This window comes from Lepidochelys kempii, chromosome 1 (assembly GCF_965140285.1).
Source record: "Lepidochelys kempii isolate rLepKem1 chromosome 1, rLepKem1.hap1, whole genome shotgun sequence".
Classification (NCBI taxonomy): Eukaryota; Metazoa; Chordata; order Testudines; family Cheloniidae; genus Lepidochelys; species Lepidochelys kempii.
Genome location: NC_136380.1, coordinates 32,769,873 through 32,784,855, shown reverse-complemented (window position 1 = coordinate 32,784,855; position 14,983 = coordinate 32,769,873). Strand labels below are relative to the sequence as shown.

The window sequence follows — 14,983 nt, the reverse complement described above, 5'->3', positions numbered from 1 at the left end:
CATGAGTCATGCCATCCTGACTCTACCCAGACCAAGCAGAACTACCCCTAGAGGCAAGGAAGTAGTTTATTCTCAATATCTTTCAGTGCTTAGTTTCTCTGCTGAGACTGCCACGAAGAATGTCATTTAGTGCAAATTATATTAGTGGAGTTTTGGTATAACCTTTGGTTTTATTGGAACTGAATGACCATCACCAAGCTAGTATTGCACATACAACACCAAACTCCCATCCGGTGGTAACAACTTCTTGATCAGAACCAACCAGGGATGTATTTGAACCTGCAACCTAAAGGGGAGCCACCCAGTTCCCAGATATTTGCAACTGTCCCTCTTATTTGCTCAGATAAAAAGTTATACAAAAATATAAGAGGCAAAGAAGGACCCTCATTCAAATAGTAAATTCTTTCAGTGATGGCCTGCGTCCTCCGTGACTGTGAGATGAGTGAAAGATATTCAAGGGGCCATGAATGAGAGCTGAGTTTAAACTGCTTTAGTTTTCACCATCTTGTGGAAGGTGCAAGGACAAGTGCATAAATATTTACGGGGGCCCTATAGGATCTTGGGCCAGAGCTTACACTCACATTGTAATATTAAAGTTTGAAGATGGATGAAAAATAGATGGATGAACAATCACTACAGGTATCATAGAATATCAGGGTTGGAAGTGACCTCAGGAGGTCATCTAGTCCAACCCCTTGCTCAAAGCAGGACCAATACCCAATTTTTACCCAAGATCCCTAAATGGCCCCCTCAAGGATTGAATTTACAACCCTGGGTTTAGCAAGCCAATGCTCAAACCACTGAGCTATCCCTCCCCCCAAAAGTCCCTAGACGTCCCAGGAGTAATTTAATCTTTTGTTACTCTCTCCTTTCCAAGACCCTAACCTGCCCACCCTTTCTTCCCATCAGTGCCTAGGGCAAGTAACTTATTGTTTACATCTAATGGGCAGTGAAGTGTCTTAACTGGGCACCCACATAACAGAAAAGGGAGGGGGAAAGAAGGGTTACAAGTCAGAGGAAGCGGAGCTTAAGAAAATGTGGGGGATCAGTTGCCAAAGAGACAGGGATAAAGGGGAAAAGAGGGAGAAGGCCAGAAAGGATATTGCCAACTTGACTTTGGCACATGGGTCACAAGACCATTCAAATTTGGCCCAGCTGCCCCTCCCAGTGCTGCAGCAGAAGGAGACCTGCATCTGCAGCCCAAGATGCCAGCCCAGAGTGCTGGAAAGAGAGAACCCCTGCGAAGACCAGGAGAGGAGCAGGTTTTGTCCTCCCTCCTGGGCAAGTCAAGCCCTGGCAAGTCCCAGGTCTCACCGCTATTTTTGAAATAAAATGTTGGCAACCCTAAGGGACAGGGGCCTTGGCGGAAAAGGGAACTCGGAGACAGTGGGAGGGGCCAGGGCGAGGAAGGGCGGAGCTGGAAGCAGCAAGTGGCGGAGGGTGCCCAGCAGAGGACTTGGCTGCTTTCTCCCTGCACGGGATCGGTGCCTCCGCAGGGAAGCAGGGCCAGGCTTGGTGCCAGCCCCCCAGCCCGGGGAGGCAGAGCGGGCGCAGCAGGTACCCAGCCGGGGAGCGGCAGCGCTGAGCAAGGAGCCAGCCTGGGGAGCCGGAGCCCGCCTCTGCCCTTCCGACGGCGGCAGCTGGCGCTGCTCGGTCTCCTGCTCCGCGCGGGGGCAGCGCCTCCGCTCGCACGGTCACCTCGGCCGCCTGTTGCCTGCACCCGGGAGAGGCGCCTCCGCCTGCCCGCAACTTAGAGCGAACGCGCGCGGGGCGCGGCGGCAGCGTCCCTCGCCGGGGACCCCGGAGGCGGTGCGGTCCCGGGGCTGGCTGCGGGGCTGGGGGCTTGTGCTGGTGCCCGTGGGGCTGGGCGGAGGCGAGGCAGGCGGCGGGGGAGCGGAGCGCCGCAGGAGGGGGCGCGGGGCGGGAGCTGGCCCAGCTCTCCGGGGACCCGCGGCGGAGGGTGCCGCCCGCTCCGGGGTGCCGCGGGGCAGGGGCAGGATGTGAGGAGCCGCCAGCCCCGAGCCAGTCCCCAGCCCAGCGCCCGGCACGGCTCAGCATGAGCGGGATGAAGGCGAAGGACTCGAGGGCGCCTTCCTCGGCCAGGGACGGCTCGGTCCGGCTGCAGGGCCGCCCAGAGCTGGACCCCTTCCGCGGGGGGGCGGAGGCCGTGGACATCTCCTTGCACGGGCTGCTCTACCCCAAAAGCAGCGAGGAGGAGGAGGACGAGGAGGAGGAAGAGCAGCAGAGGCGCCCAGAGGGGGAGGAGAGGGGCCCCTCCTCGCAGCGGGAAGGCAGCGGCTCCCCGCCGGATAGGGATGCTCTGGACAGCGTCCTAGACACTTTCTTGGCTCCCGCGGCCCACGCCGGCTCGGCCAGTGCCCCCGCGGCTTGGTGCCTCTTCGGGGCCGAGCTCCCCGGCGCGCTGATGAGCCGCCGCTCCGAGCACCAGCCGGGAGAAACAGCCGCCGCCCACCAAGACAGCCCGGCTGCAAACTCGGGCTCCGTGCCGCCTCCGGCCGCGGCCGCCTCCCTTTGGCCGGGCGGGGGCACCCCGGCAGCCGCAGCCAAGCTGCCGCCCCAGCGGGAGGGCGAGGGAACCGCGGAGAGCGCGGGTGGGGCGCGCAGTGCCCCCGAGGCACTCTCCGAGGAAGATCACGGCTTTGCCTCTGGGGGCCCCGCTGAGCAGGACGCCGGCTCCGGGAGCAGCCTTGCTCTTGCCCCTGCCTTTACCGCTGCCCCCGGGAGCTCTGCGGCTGCAGCAGGGCCCGGGCAGGATTTCCTCCATGTGCCCATCCTGCCCCTGAACTCGGCCTACCTGGCAGCTAGGACTCGGCAGCTGCTGGATGTGGAGGAATACGAGAGCAGCCTCTTTGGCCGTCGTGCGTCCCCCACCTCCACCCCCCATGACTTCGCGGACTATGTCTATCCCCAGCCCGACTCAAAGGAGGAGCATTATAGCTACGGGGACTTCCAGCCAGCTCTAAAGATCAAGGAGGAAGGAATTAGTGCCACCACCCCCTACTTGGGCACCAAGACCACTCCAGCAGAAACGTGCACAGACTACAGGCTGGCCGCTCCGCAGCCGAGAGCCAGCCAGGAGTCCTCCTCTCTCGAGTGTATCCTGTACAAAACTGAGTCTTCAGTTCTGACTGGGCCCTATGGGCCGCCGCACTGTAAAGCATCGGGGAGCTCAAGCTGTATGGTTCAGCGGGACAGTCTGCCCTCCACATCAACAGCCCCTCAAGCCCTTTACCAGCCGCTCAACCTGAACGGCCATCAGCAACTTGGCTTTCAGACAGCCCTGCTCAAAGAGAGTTTGCCCCAGTTATATCCTCCCTATGCCAATTATATTAGGTAAGATTTAAGGTTACATGCATCTACAGCAAACGGCACTAAACCTTCTTCTTTTAAAACAGATTACTTTTAAAGACACACATATTTCAAAAGATTTAAGTCTGCATTTTATAAGCGAATTTGGGGGGTTGATCTTAACTTAAAAGGGATGATTTATGGTGTTATCTTTTAAACTGACCTGGCAAACAGTTATTGACAGTTTTTAAATAAGATGTTACTGAGCAAGGTATTCAGCTGATCTTTCTGCCATAACACTTTTTTGTGTTAAGGAGATTAAATCACAGAAGTTATGCAGAAAGCAGACTTATAGAAAAAATACAGACTTCATCTAAGTTTTTAAGTAAAATGAATTTCATATTAAAGGAACATTGCACCGATTAGAATAAGTTTTACAATAAAAAAGGGAAGTTCCAAAAAATGTGTAAGACATTGAAACATGACAAAAAAGAATCAAAGAGACTGAGCTTCACTTGATCAAAACTGGGACAGAGCTTTTAAAATAAATATATGTAGAAATAAGACAAATATATTTACATTTGCTACATTGTTTGTGTCATATTTGAAATTTTAGTTCTTGTCAGAAGAAACTCCACTTCATTAAATCATACTCTTGTGACAGTGAAATTTTAAATGCTTTTGTCACAAGTTTGACCTGTGGATCCTACAGAGACTATATTACTGTATAATGGACTAAGAGGTGATAACTTCTGAACAGCCATAAATGGTGAATATTTCATGATTTATATGCAGGTAACTTCTGTATACACAGCGGTATATTTTACAAGTAGATATTATGTTTATATTTACATATTTCTTTAAAATGCATGTGCATGATTTTAGGGGAAAACCACCCAATTTCAAAGCAAAAATTAACATGACAATGTGTCCAAAATTCTGATCTAGCTTATATAGTAATAAGTCGTTAAATAAAATTGTTCAATATAACTTTTATATACAGAAATACTACACATTGTTAGAATATTTACTAATACATTAAAGACACTTCTAGTTGTTTAGTAAATAGCTATTTGCTAGCTAAATACATCAGTTTCTTTAGGCAGGCAATATATCTGGAAGTAATTCTTCACTATCCCTTTTGTGTTCATTAAAACTGGTTACAAGTAAGAACTCTGTTAATGAATTAGGAGATATTAATTTGATATTTATTAATTTTCTATGTAAAGTGAAGGCCAGTTTTACCAGTTGCCTAGGAAAAGGGCTGCTGAAGTTAAATTAGTTTCAGTTCAAAGCAGTTTATTATTATTTTAGATTCAGCAACTAGAGAAACTTGCACAGGAGTAATTTTATTCACATGAGCAGTCCCACAGAAGGATCAGGCGTCTATTTTGAAGACCCTAGCAAAGAGCCTAGATTTTCCGTCTACTATCTAAAATGTGTTAAAATACAACTTGCCCTCTACACCAGGGTTTTTTAATTACTTAAAACATTTTAGCTAATGCATTTTACAGATATGCCTTTTATCCAAGACCCAAAGCAAAAACAGCAAAAAGTGCTGGAGTGGCTTTAGTCACTTTTCTTCTATCCTTATCAAATTTGCTTTCAGTTTTAAAAGACAACTGTTAGGATTGTAATTTCCTTTAAAACTGTATAACCCAGACTGACAGTGAATCTTCTTTACAAGTCTGTTTCATTCCTGTTAATTTTCTTTCCTTTTAAAGGCCAGACACTGAAGTTGGTCAGAGTCCTCAGTACAGTTTTGAATCATTACCTCAGAAGATTTGTCTGATCTGTGGTGATGAGGCTTCTGGTTGCCACTATGGAGTACTTACCTGTGGAAGTTGTAAAGTCTTCTTTAAGAGAGCAATGGAAGGTACGTCAGATGCTTTTGTTTCTAATTGTCTGTAATAAAACTTCCTGGGGTACAGTAAGCACTTTATTTTTATCTAGTTTTAGAACCGGTCTTTGTAAATATTATTGCAGTCATGTTTTGTCCCTGAGAAAAAGATTCAGATACTTGCAGTAGGTGGTAAATTCCTTCTTAGTTATTTAATATTAATACTATTTGCTTTACTTATATTTATTATCCGGCTGGTTTTATTTTGGGTTGTGGATTTGGCAGAAGCTTATAAAACCTTGCAATTCTTTATCTGTTACAAACTTCATGAAATGTTAGCAAATACCAGTTTCACTTTAAAAATATTTAAATGTTGCTGCTTGGCAACAAACAGCCTCGGCATGAAACTATGTTCTTTATGCAAATAAAAACTCCCATTGGCTTCATTCTCTCATTAAAGTCAGTGGTAGTTTTTCTTGCTTATGGAATGCAGAATTGGGCCTTCGAGTTTTAAATAATAATAATTTTAAAATAGTTGTTTTGCTTTCTACTCAGGACATGAATAAGAAAATCAAGTCTAAGATGTTAATAAAACAGTAGTTTTATATTACCTTTGAAAATAGGTTGGTACTTAGTTGAGAATGTGTGTTTGGTTTCTCTTTTTAAATCAAATGATATATGTGATCCTGCATTCCTTATGTACCCAAAATGCGCACGCACACCTGCTGAAATAGTTAATGTGTACAAAATGTAAGATTAGACCCCATATTTTTTCTGACACTACCAAATGCTACATAAAAGAGTATATACTCTTCAACAGTTTTACCTTTTATCTTTTATGTGTTTATCCTCTCATTATCCTCTCATGTCAAACTAAATACTAGAGTACTGCATACTCTATAAGCAACACAAACCCCTTGCTTATAGTATATTTCTCTAATTTGTATTTGATTTGTTTTCTTAAAATCAAAGTTGTATAATATGTTTCTCTGACATTTCATATAGTTTATTAACCTTTATATAATTTAATCTTCAAAGGAAAGAACATCTGAATGTGGGGAAGAAAAGAATTAACATAGTTTGCTAGATATAACGCTAATTTTTGGTCTGTAATTTGTTGATTAGTCTATGTGTGTATTATTCTATAAGTGTCATATCTTTAAAAAGTCAGTCATATCATAAAGATAGTTGGAGCTTACTAGGTTAGGCTCCAATTCAGGAAAGCACTTAAAGTCATGTCTGAATTTAGGCACGTTCTTCACTGACTTGATTAACTCATTTTCTTGATTAGGTTACATAAACAAAATGAGTTTACTTCAGTTTTAGCAATACCCTAAATACGTCAAATACGTATAACAACAGCTCAAGCAAGTGAAATTTTTAACAAGGAATCTAATTTAGAAATGCCACATTTTAAAAAGAAATTTTTTTTAACTTCATACCTATTCAGTAATGTTGTTGTCTTTGACTAATATTTTTTCTTTGGTTGATTGGTTTCTTTATGAACCGTTAAAATCAGCTGGGTACAAAGCCGGTTTCCAGTTGTATTTGCCCTAGTAGGCAACTCTACTCAGAAATGTATTTTATTACCATTTTAATATAAAAGCACTGCTGATAAATGTTAAGAACACTTTATGAATAAAATATTAATGAGCCTATGGTGGCAAAGTCTTCACAGTCATAGATTTTTAAAGCCAGAAGGGACCACTGTGATTAGTCAGCTCTGCTGAATAACACAGGCTATATAGGACTTCCTGCTTCAGTCCAAGAGCTGTGCTTCAACTAGAGCATATTTTTTAGAAAAAACAACCAATCTTGATTTAAAAATGTCCAGTAATGGTGAATCTACCACTTCCCTTAGTAAATTGTTCCAATGGTTAATGACTCTCACTGTAATAAAACAAAAAAAAGGCACCTTATTTCTAATCTGAATTTGTCTAGCTCCAGCTTCCAGCCACTAGATCTTAATAGCTTTGTCTGCTAGATTGAAGAGACCTCTGTTATCAGATTTGTGTTCCCCATTTTGGTACCTATAGATTGTGATCAAGTCACAATCTTTTCTCTTGGATAAACTAAATAGATTAAATTCCTAGAGTCCTTCACTGTAAGGCATCTTTTCCAGTCTTTAATCATACTTGTGACTCTTACGAAACCCTCTCCAATTTATCAACATTCTTCTTAAAGTGTAGACACTAGAGCAGGACACAGTCTTCCAGTATTGATTGTACTAGTGTCAAATACAGAGGTAATATAACTTCTGTACACCTACTTGATATTCTCCGGTTTATACATCCCGGAATGGCATTATCCCTTTTGTTCACAGTGTTGCACATGGAGTTCATGTTCAGCTAATTAGCCACCGTGATTTACAGGTCTTTTTCAGAATACTTGCTTTCCATGATCGTGATCCCCCCGATCCTAGAAATATAGCCAACATTCTTTGTTCAGAAATGTATGACTTTACATTTGGCTGTATTTAACATACATAGTTTGCTTGTGCCTAGTTTACCAAATTGTTCTGAATCAGTGATGTATCCTCTTCGTTATTTACACTCCCCCATTCTTTGTGTCATTTTCAAACTTTAACAGTAATTGTTTATGTTTATAATAGGGTTTATAATAACCTGGGTCATATTATTTACCCTTTTAAAATATTGGCTTGATCTTAGCTTTCTTCCAGTCCTCTGGAACTTCTCCACTGTTCCAATACTTACTGAAAATCAATATTAATGATCCAGCAAGCACCTTGGCCGGCTCTTTTAATATTCTTGGAGGAAAGTTTTAAATCTGCTGATTTTAAAATGTCTAGCTTTAGTAGGTGCAATTTAACATCTTTCTTAATCACTGTTGACATGGAAAGTATTTCACCATCATATGATATGAATATTTCATTTGGCTTTATTCCAGCTACAGAACACTTCTTCTGTTTCTACGTTATCATTGACAATGGAACAGTATCATTGACAATGGAACAGTATCATTGACAATGGAACAGTATCTTTGTTAGCATTCTTGTTGTTCCTAATATACTTTAAAACTCCTTATTATTGTCCTTAACCTTGAGAGCCATAGAGTTCTACTTTTGTCCTTTTGCTTTCCTTATCAATTTTCTACAATTCCTATCTCCTGGTTTGTATTCATTACTATGAACTTCTGCTTTTTACCATTTGTTATACATATTTTTTTCAACTTTTTATAGCTATTTTAATTTCTCCTCTAAGCCAAATTGTTGTTGTTGTTTAACTAGTGTACTCCTTTCTTGATTGTGAACTTTTGAACATTTAGTAAAATATTTGTAAACAGTTATCAGTTTATCTTTCATATCCCGTTTTGGACTTTATTGTGCTAACACATAACAAATGTAGTCATGTCATGATCACTTGTACCTAAACAACCATTAATTTTAGTTTTGTGATCAGTTCCTCTCTGTTTTTCAGCATCATGTTTAATAGGTGTTCACTCACATAGAATGTAAACATAAGGTGATCGATATCACTGTTTTCCTACGCACAAAGGCTTTCCAGTTTAAGAGTATTCAATAAATGTGAAAAGAATGAATGTGAAAAATAGGTGTTTGTACACACTCTTATGTGGACAACACAATGTATGCTTTATGTAGCATCTTCGTACTTGCTGGTACAAAATGTTTTTATCATAACATGAGAGATTATTGTTTTAATTATGAGATTTCAGGTGCGGAAGAGTGACTCAGAAAGTTGGACATGACAAGTGAAATAGCAGTCTCTTGACTACTGAAAGTTAATGGGGAGGAAAACAGAAAGGAGTCAAAAGGCTGGATGTGTACAGTGAACAGGATGGACAAGTAGCTAGTTACATAGTCTGACACAGAGGTTGCAAGTTTATGGTGATTTTTTAATACCAGGAGTTCAGTCCTGAATTTGATTGAGAGCTGGATAGACAGTCATTAGAGTTGCTGAACAAGGGAGTAATATGTTCCCATGTACGGGCAAAAGGATAGCCCCCTGCTTTCTATATAGCTTAGACATAATGATCTAGCTCACTAACTTCAGCTATCGCAAACCAGTGTAGTCAAATAATTTGTCAGCAAGAACAAACACTCTAAACATTTTACTGAAAATACAATACAAAATAATAGTTTGCAAGTTCACAAATGGTAAGTATGTAAATTGAAAACCAGATATGTTTTTGATGTAAAAATATGCTACTATCCCCATCATTTCCTCATCGGGGATGTAGCATTACCTTTATGAATTTTTAGGTACTGTAGTACTATTCTAGACACAGTTATTTTGTTTTTAAAATAACAATTAATGAAAATAAAAGACTGAACTTCGTGAATGCAAGTTCACAGTTACAACTCTGCTCTTCATGCATTTTTCATAAAAATATTAATATGATAAATTAATGCATTATTAGGAATAGGTGGCTGTTATTATTTCATAGCTTTACTTTATTGATATAACCCGATTCCTACACAATGACTGATATTGCTGTTTTCCTCCACATAATGTGTGTATATAGCAACTGTGTAATGGAATATGGGCAGAGGAAGCCACTTAGCAAATATGGTTTTGACTGTCTTCTGGTTTTTTGGTTTTGTTTTTTTTAAGTAATTTCTGTTCTAAAAGTTTCCAAGTTGAACTGTGTTGATAGCTTCATCTTTAATTATCTGTGATGGTCTTTTCCACACACAAATCATTTCCTGCATACAGAATTTTCTTCTGAATCCAATTAATAAATTGAAATTCCTTTTTTAAAACAACTGTTCACATATGGAAACGAGGGATTTATCTGTTATCTAAAAAATTCTATCTATTCAGTTTTTCATTAGGCGAAATATATGTCTTACCATGCATAAACATCAGTATGAACTATATTCTAGTAAATTTGAATAGATTAGAATTATTTATGCTAGTTAGATTTGTTGTAACTATATATTTTAGTGTGGCCAGCATATAGATGCATAAATTTTAAAGAAGAACTAAAACTGTGTGAAGAGCCTTAGTGAAAAGACTATATAATATAAATGTAGAATGAAACTGCTTTAGGAAGCATATTGGCAATGAATTGTTCAAATAAATGTGATTGCTCTTGTGCAGAGTTTAAATCATTTTGGTTCTCAGCTTTTCATTTGTCAGTTAACAAGTCTGAATGTTGGGCTGCTTTGTAGAATATGTATGTTTTGCTCTTATCGGAGTTCTGAAGAGGAGTAGCTTAACTGTCATTTTCAAGGTCAGCGAATTAGAAAAGCATTCCTTTCACAAACATAAACTTCTTTGCCAGCCTGTGAAATAGTAAATTTTGTCCAGTTTTCAGCACTGCTGTTAGGCAAAGCATCTTTCAAGAAACATAGCAACAAAACATTTTTCACATCATTTGTACATTACGGTGTCTGGATGCAGGCAGTAAGGAGTCATATTCCAGGGTGGAGAGATTATATTGTAGAACACTGTTTTTGGCGTAGCATGCACAGGTTTGAAACCTTCTGAAAATAAAAACTTCGGTTGGGGAAAATTGTATTTAGGTGCAGCAGATGGGACAAAGGCTAGTGTTGATAGGGAGTGGAGGGAGGAGAAAAATGTAAGGATAGCCAAGAGTTAGAAGTCTGTATCTTCATAAAAAAAAACTCTTCACGAGTTAGGGATGATTTACTTTATTCAGTTATTTGCCTAGAAAGGACTGTTTCCTAAGTTGTGGTTTTTTTACTTCTTATTGTACAAACTTGGACAATTTCAAGAGCTTTGAAGAAGTGCTCTAAAACATAAAAGCCAATATCCTCCTGGTAGCAAGAGAATCACAACAACTACAATTACTTACTGTCATTTAAGGAATTTTAAATGTAAAAATGGATGCAGCAGGTCACAGTGGCTGAAACTTTCTTCTGTTGGTGAGCTGACAACCAACATATATTTATCATTCATAATGAATGCTTGGAAAGGAACTTTTGAATGGTATCAAATAACTATATTCAGGATATTTTCTAAGAAACTTACAACTGAATAGGAATTTAAAAGGTGCTGTCAAATGGGCTGTGTCTTTGGTTTGCAGCTGCATGAAGTTCTAGTCTGGAACAGTAGAAACAATAAAGAGCATGTGGGCTAACTCTTTCTTCTAAAAATTTTCAGCAACTTAATTGCCAAATTGAGATATTAACAATATCTTATAAAAAAACTGTCTGCAGGCAGGTCTACATTAACTACAATGATTGTGCAATGGGAAGGGTAAATTTAGTTGTCAGATGTTTTGGAGAGGAATTAAATGTTTAGATTTGTTGAATCCCGAACTTCTACCATTTGCTGCTCATATGTTGCCTCTTGGCAGCTCGCATTCATGCCTTTGATTTTTCAAGTGACCCCTTGCAAATGCTCTAGGTATGCAAAGAGTATATAAGTTTAGTTAGACCACAAATAATATTGCAAGTTCTATCTTTTCTCAATGAAGTTCTTCGTTTTGAAAATTTTTTTACATCAGCTGATGTCACATGTTTTCCTTTGGCGGCTGCTGATACTTACTTCATCACGCTAAGGAAAAATAGCTGCCTGCATCTGAAGGGTTTGAGACTAGTAAAACAGGTCGTATTGCAGCACGTATATGGGGAAACTGATTATTGGTTTGTTAAGACACTCTGTTTCAAAATAAGTCTAGTAGTTGCACATCTGCTTTTTTACAGTTTTTAAATACATTTTGAGTTTAGGGTGGGAGTGGGTTGCTGTGCAGGTAATTGCATATGGGGACAAGCTCAAACAGATGTGGTAAACAGTTCAGTCACCTGTCAGTTTCCACTCCCCTTCTCCTCTTGCCTGAGTTTAGCAAACTCTGCCTTTAGGATTGCTGATGCCCTGGTCATTCTCTGCAAGTGGGGAGCTGTGGGCTGAGGTGGTGGCTTCAGGCTCTGCTGGGATTGATCTGTGCCAGACCTCCTCCAACTACTCCATTCAGAAACTAGCTATTGCACTGCCCATCCACTCTGGTAAAGTTTCTCAGACTGTATGGCCAGCTTCATAATGAAGGAGGGATTCACCACAAGGAAAAACAAAACAAAACATGCTATGCATAAGGAATATTACCAGACTAAACACATTTGTTCCTCCCTCCCCATATGAATATAAATAGGCATCTAAAACAATAAGAAAATGAATAAGATGAAGGCCTCTTCTGGGAGTGGAGCATTATGGATGCAGCATTTGGGAAGGAGCTGGGGTGTTAGGGCTGCAGAAAAAACTCTGGCCCTGTGGTTGGAGTGGCAACATGGAAAGGATCTGCTGCTGCTCTGTGGTCAGGGTGAAAATTCCCCCTGACTCTGCAGAGATTCCCAGTGATCAATTCAGTTACATAGGGTCAGTCTTAGGAACAGGATTTGGTCTTGCATGTATGGCAAGCACTGAGAGTGCTGAAATCTCTGTGAACTAAATACACTGTGAGTACCTAAAGTTAAAAGGCAAAGGTGCTTTTCGTTCAAGTGTGCAGCGGATGCTGAAGTTAGTATTGTAATTAATATTATATTTTGCAAGTGACCAAAATATTCTAGGTGCCTTACAAAAATTCAAATAAATTTTAAGATCTGACAAGTTTAAAATCTTTAATTTTAAGCTCCAACAAGTTTAAAATCTAACCTTGAAATAGTACTCCAACTGACGGTAAAGAAAATGTCAGGGAGAGGGAGGGGAAGGATGCCAGTAACAAAGATAAAATCAACACTAAGACACAGATATACATCTTGGCAGTGTTGCTAGTTTTGTTATTTACCTTTCAACCTCCTCAGTTCCTGCAAGCAAGATGGCAGAAATAGAATTTGTAGGAGGAATTTGAATGAGGCGTTACAGTTGAATGAACAAGGACTCAGTTACACCACATTCAGTGTGAAAGACTAATAGCCAAAGTGACCGACAAAGTTGAAAGGTGAGCTAGCATTGCATAGTTTGAGCATCAACTTGGTTCTGATAACTTTGGCAATTACAGATTGTTGCTAGTGTTAGGATTGGAAATGGAAGTGATACTGTTGTGACTGGTCATTATTGCTGATTTATTGTGTGGTGAGTTGCACAAATGCGAGCTGTTCTACTTTTTCCTGAGTCCACCTTTATGCAGTCTGTGTAGTGGCAATGCCACCTATTATACTGAACATCCTGTCAGATGGAACAGAAGTCATCTCAGGTAGTGCAAAGCCGTTTGGTTTACAGAATTCCAACAGGTGACTCTGGTCAGACAATGACTAGGCACAGCTAAAGATTACTTGGCTTTTGCAAGACCAACTGTAACTGTTTCGGTGAGATGGCATCTGTCAAACAAGGCTCTGTATTTTTCCTACAACACTGGTGATGTGCTCATGATGGATATTCAGATAGTGCTGCGAAAGCTACTGAATTGCATCTCTTGCTGTCATATCAACAGGCTGCAGAGGCAACAATATATATCTCCAGCCTAATGTTGGCTCCCTGACTGTGTGTCCATGTTCACAGCTGTTATGCTTTTGCAAACAACTGTTGCTTAATGCCAGTTAAGCTCTCAGCAGATACAAATTAGTCTTTATATTAAGTATTGTAGCCAGAATACAGAGAGAATTGTATGGAAACAAGTGGCAAGCAGTTGTTTGAGATCCAGTAGTTCTCTTACTTTGATCAGATAGTCGTGGATAGCCACCACTCCACCTTCATATCCGTACTAAAACACACATTTTTTTCTGACTGTAATCGGCCTACTATTATAGTGTTACTAGCACACCCACAATTTACCTGATGCCTACGAGGCAGAGTGAGTAAACCTGTGCTCCCATGCTCCTCACGGCCACACAACCCCATGTTCTCTCCCTGCAATCTGGAGGAATTAAATAGTTGTGTACTGTAGCTGACCCTGATCCTGCCTTGCAATTCACTGGTGTAGACAGACCCCAGCCAGTTGTGCAGAGGCCCATTGTCAGTTAGGTCATCTGGAGTAGGAGCTGTTCTTTGCTATTTATTACTCTCTTCTTCTTCTGGTGTACAATTTTTTCAGTCTTTGTTACTTTCTGACTGGGGTAGTCTGTCCCACATTGGCCCACTAAAACTGTAGGATGGAATTGTGGATCATAGACTCATATAAAATAAATGAGAGGTGGAAGGTCAGGAAAAGAATTATGAATCCAGTGTGTGTATGAAAGGGCTTTATCTTAGTAATGTGTTGTGATTTAAATATTTGAGAGTTTTTCCTGGGGGCGGTTAGTGTTCATAGAAGTGTATTGTGTACACAAAGTAATTCAGATAAACTGAACACAAAAGGCTGTTCATTCCCTTGTTTTATACACATCCTTTCACTGTCATCAAAATTCTGTGACTGTGGAGCACTTATGATGACTACATAAGTGCCATCTGCAAAATATGCTGCCATAAAAAGGGCAAGAGAAATTAAATTTAAAAAGTTAAAATAATGTTTTTGTCAAACGATTAAACTGAAAACTAAAAGTTCTATTATGTTTTTAATTCACTCTGCTGTACACAAAGGTTTATAGTTTTCAGAATGCTAAAATTCTTGAGACCAGGATCAAGTAAGAGTCTTAGTTCCTTTTTTATGATAGTTTCTGCTTATCCAAGAATCTTAATAATGCTTTAATTTGCTTTTCCGCTTTATTTAATTCAATTTAACCATCAAAGTTAATGCTATGTTAACTCACATTAGCAGAGTTCTTATTTCAGTTTATTCTCTCCTTCCTTTCATAGAATCATAGAATATCAGGGTTGGAAGGGACCTCAGGAGGTCATCTAGTCCAACCCCCTGCTTCAAGCAGGACCAATCCCCAACTAAATCATCCCAGTCAGGGCTTTGTCAAGGGCTTTGACCTTAAAAACTTCTAAGGAAGGAGATTCCACCACCACTCTA

General features: G+C 40.7%; 1 protein-coding gene and 1 long non-coding RNA gene across 2 annotated transcripts in view; one reads left to right on the top strand and one right to left on the bottom strand.

Annotated features, from left to right (window-relative positions):
- The window catches only part of LOC140909212 (uncharacterized), a 45,917-nt gene extending 42,999 nt beyond the window's left edge, over positions 1-2,918 (bottom strand). The window contains exon 1 of the long non-coding RNA XR_012158138.2: positions 2,816-2,918. This is a non-coding gene — a long non-coding RNA (uncharacterized LOC140909212). The remainder of the gene's footprint in view (positions 1-2,815) is intronic.
- The window catches only part of PGR (progesterone receptor), a 54,511-nt gene continuing 41,444 nt past the window's right edge, over positions 1,917-14,983 (top strand). Inside the window, exons 1-2 of the mRNA XM_073337968.2 lie at positions 1,917-3,354; positions 5,034-5,185. Coding sequence (XP_073194069.2) covers positions 2,057-3,354; positions 5,034-5,185 — 1,450 coding nt within the window. The 5' untranslated portion in view covers positions 1,917-2,056. The remainder of the gene's footprint in view (positions 3,355-5,033; positions 5,186-14,983) is intronic.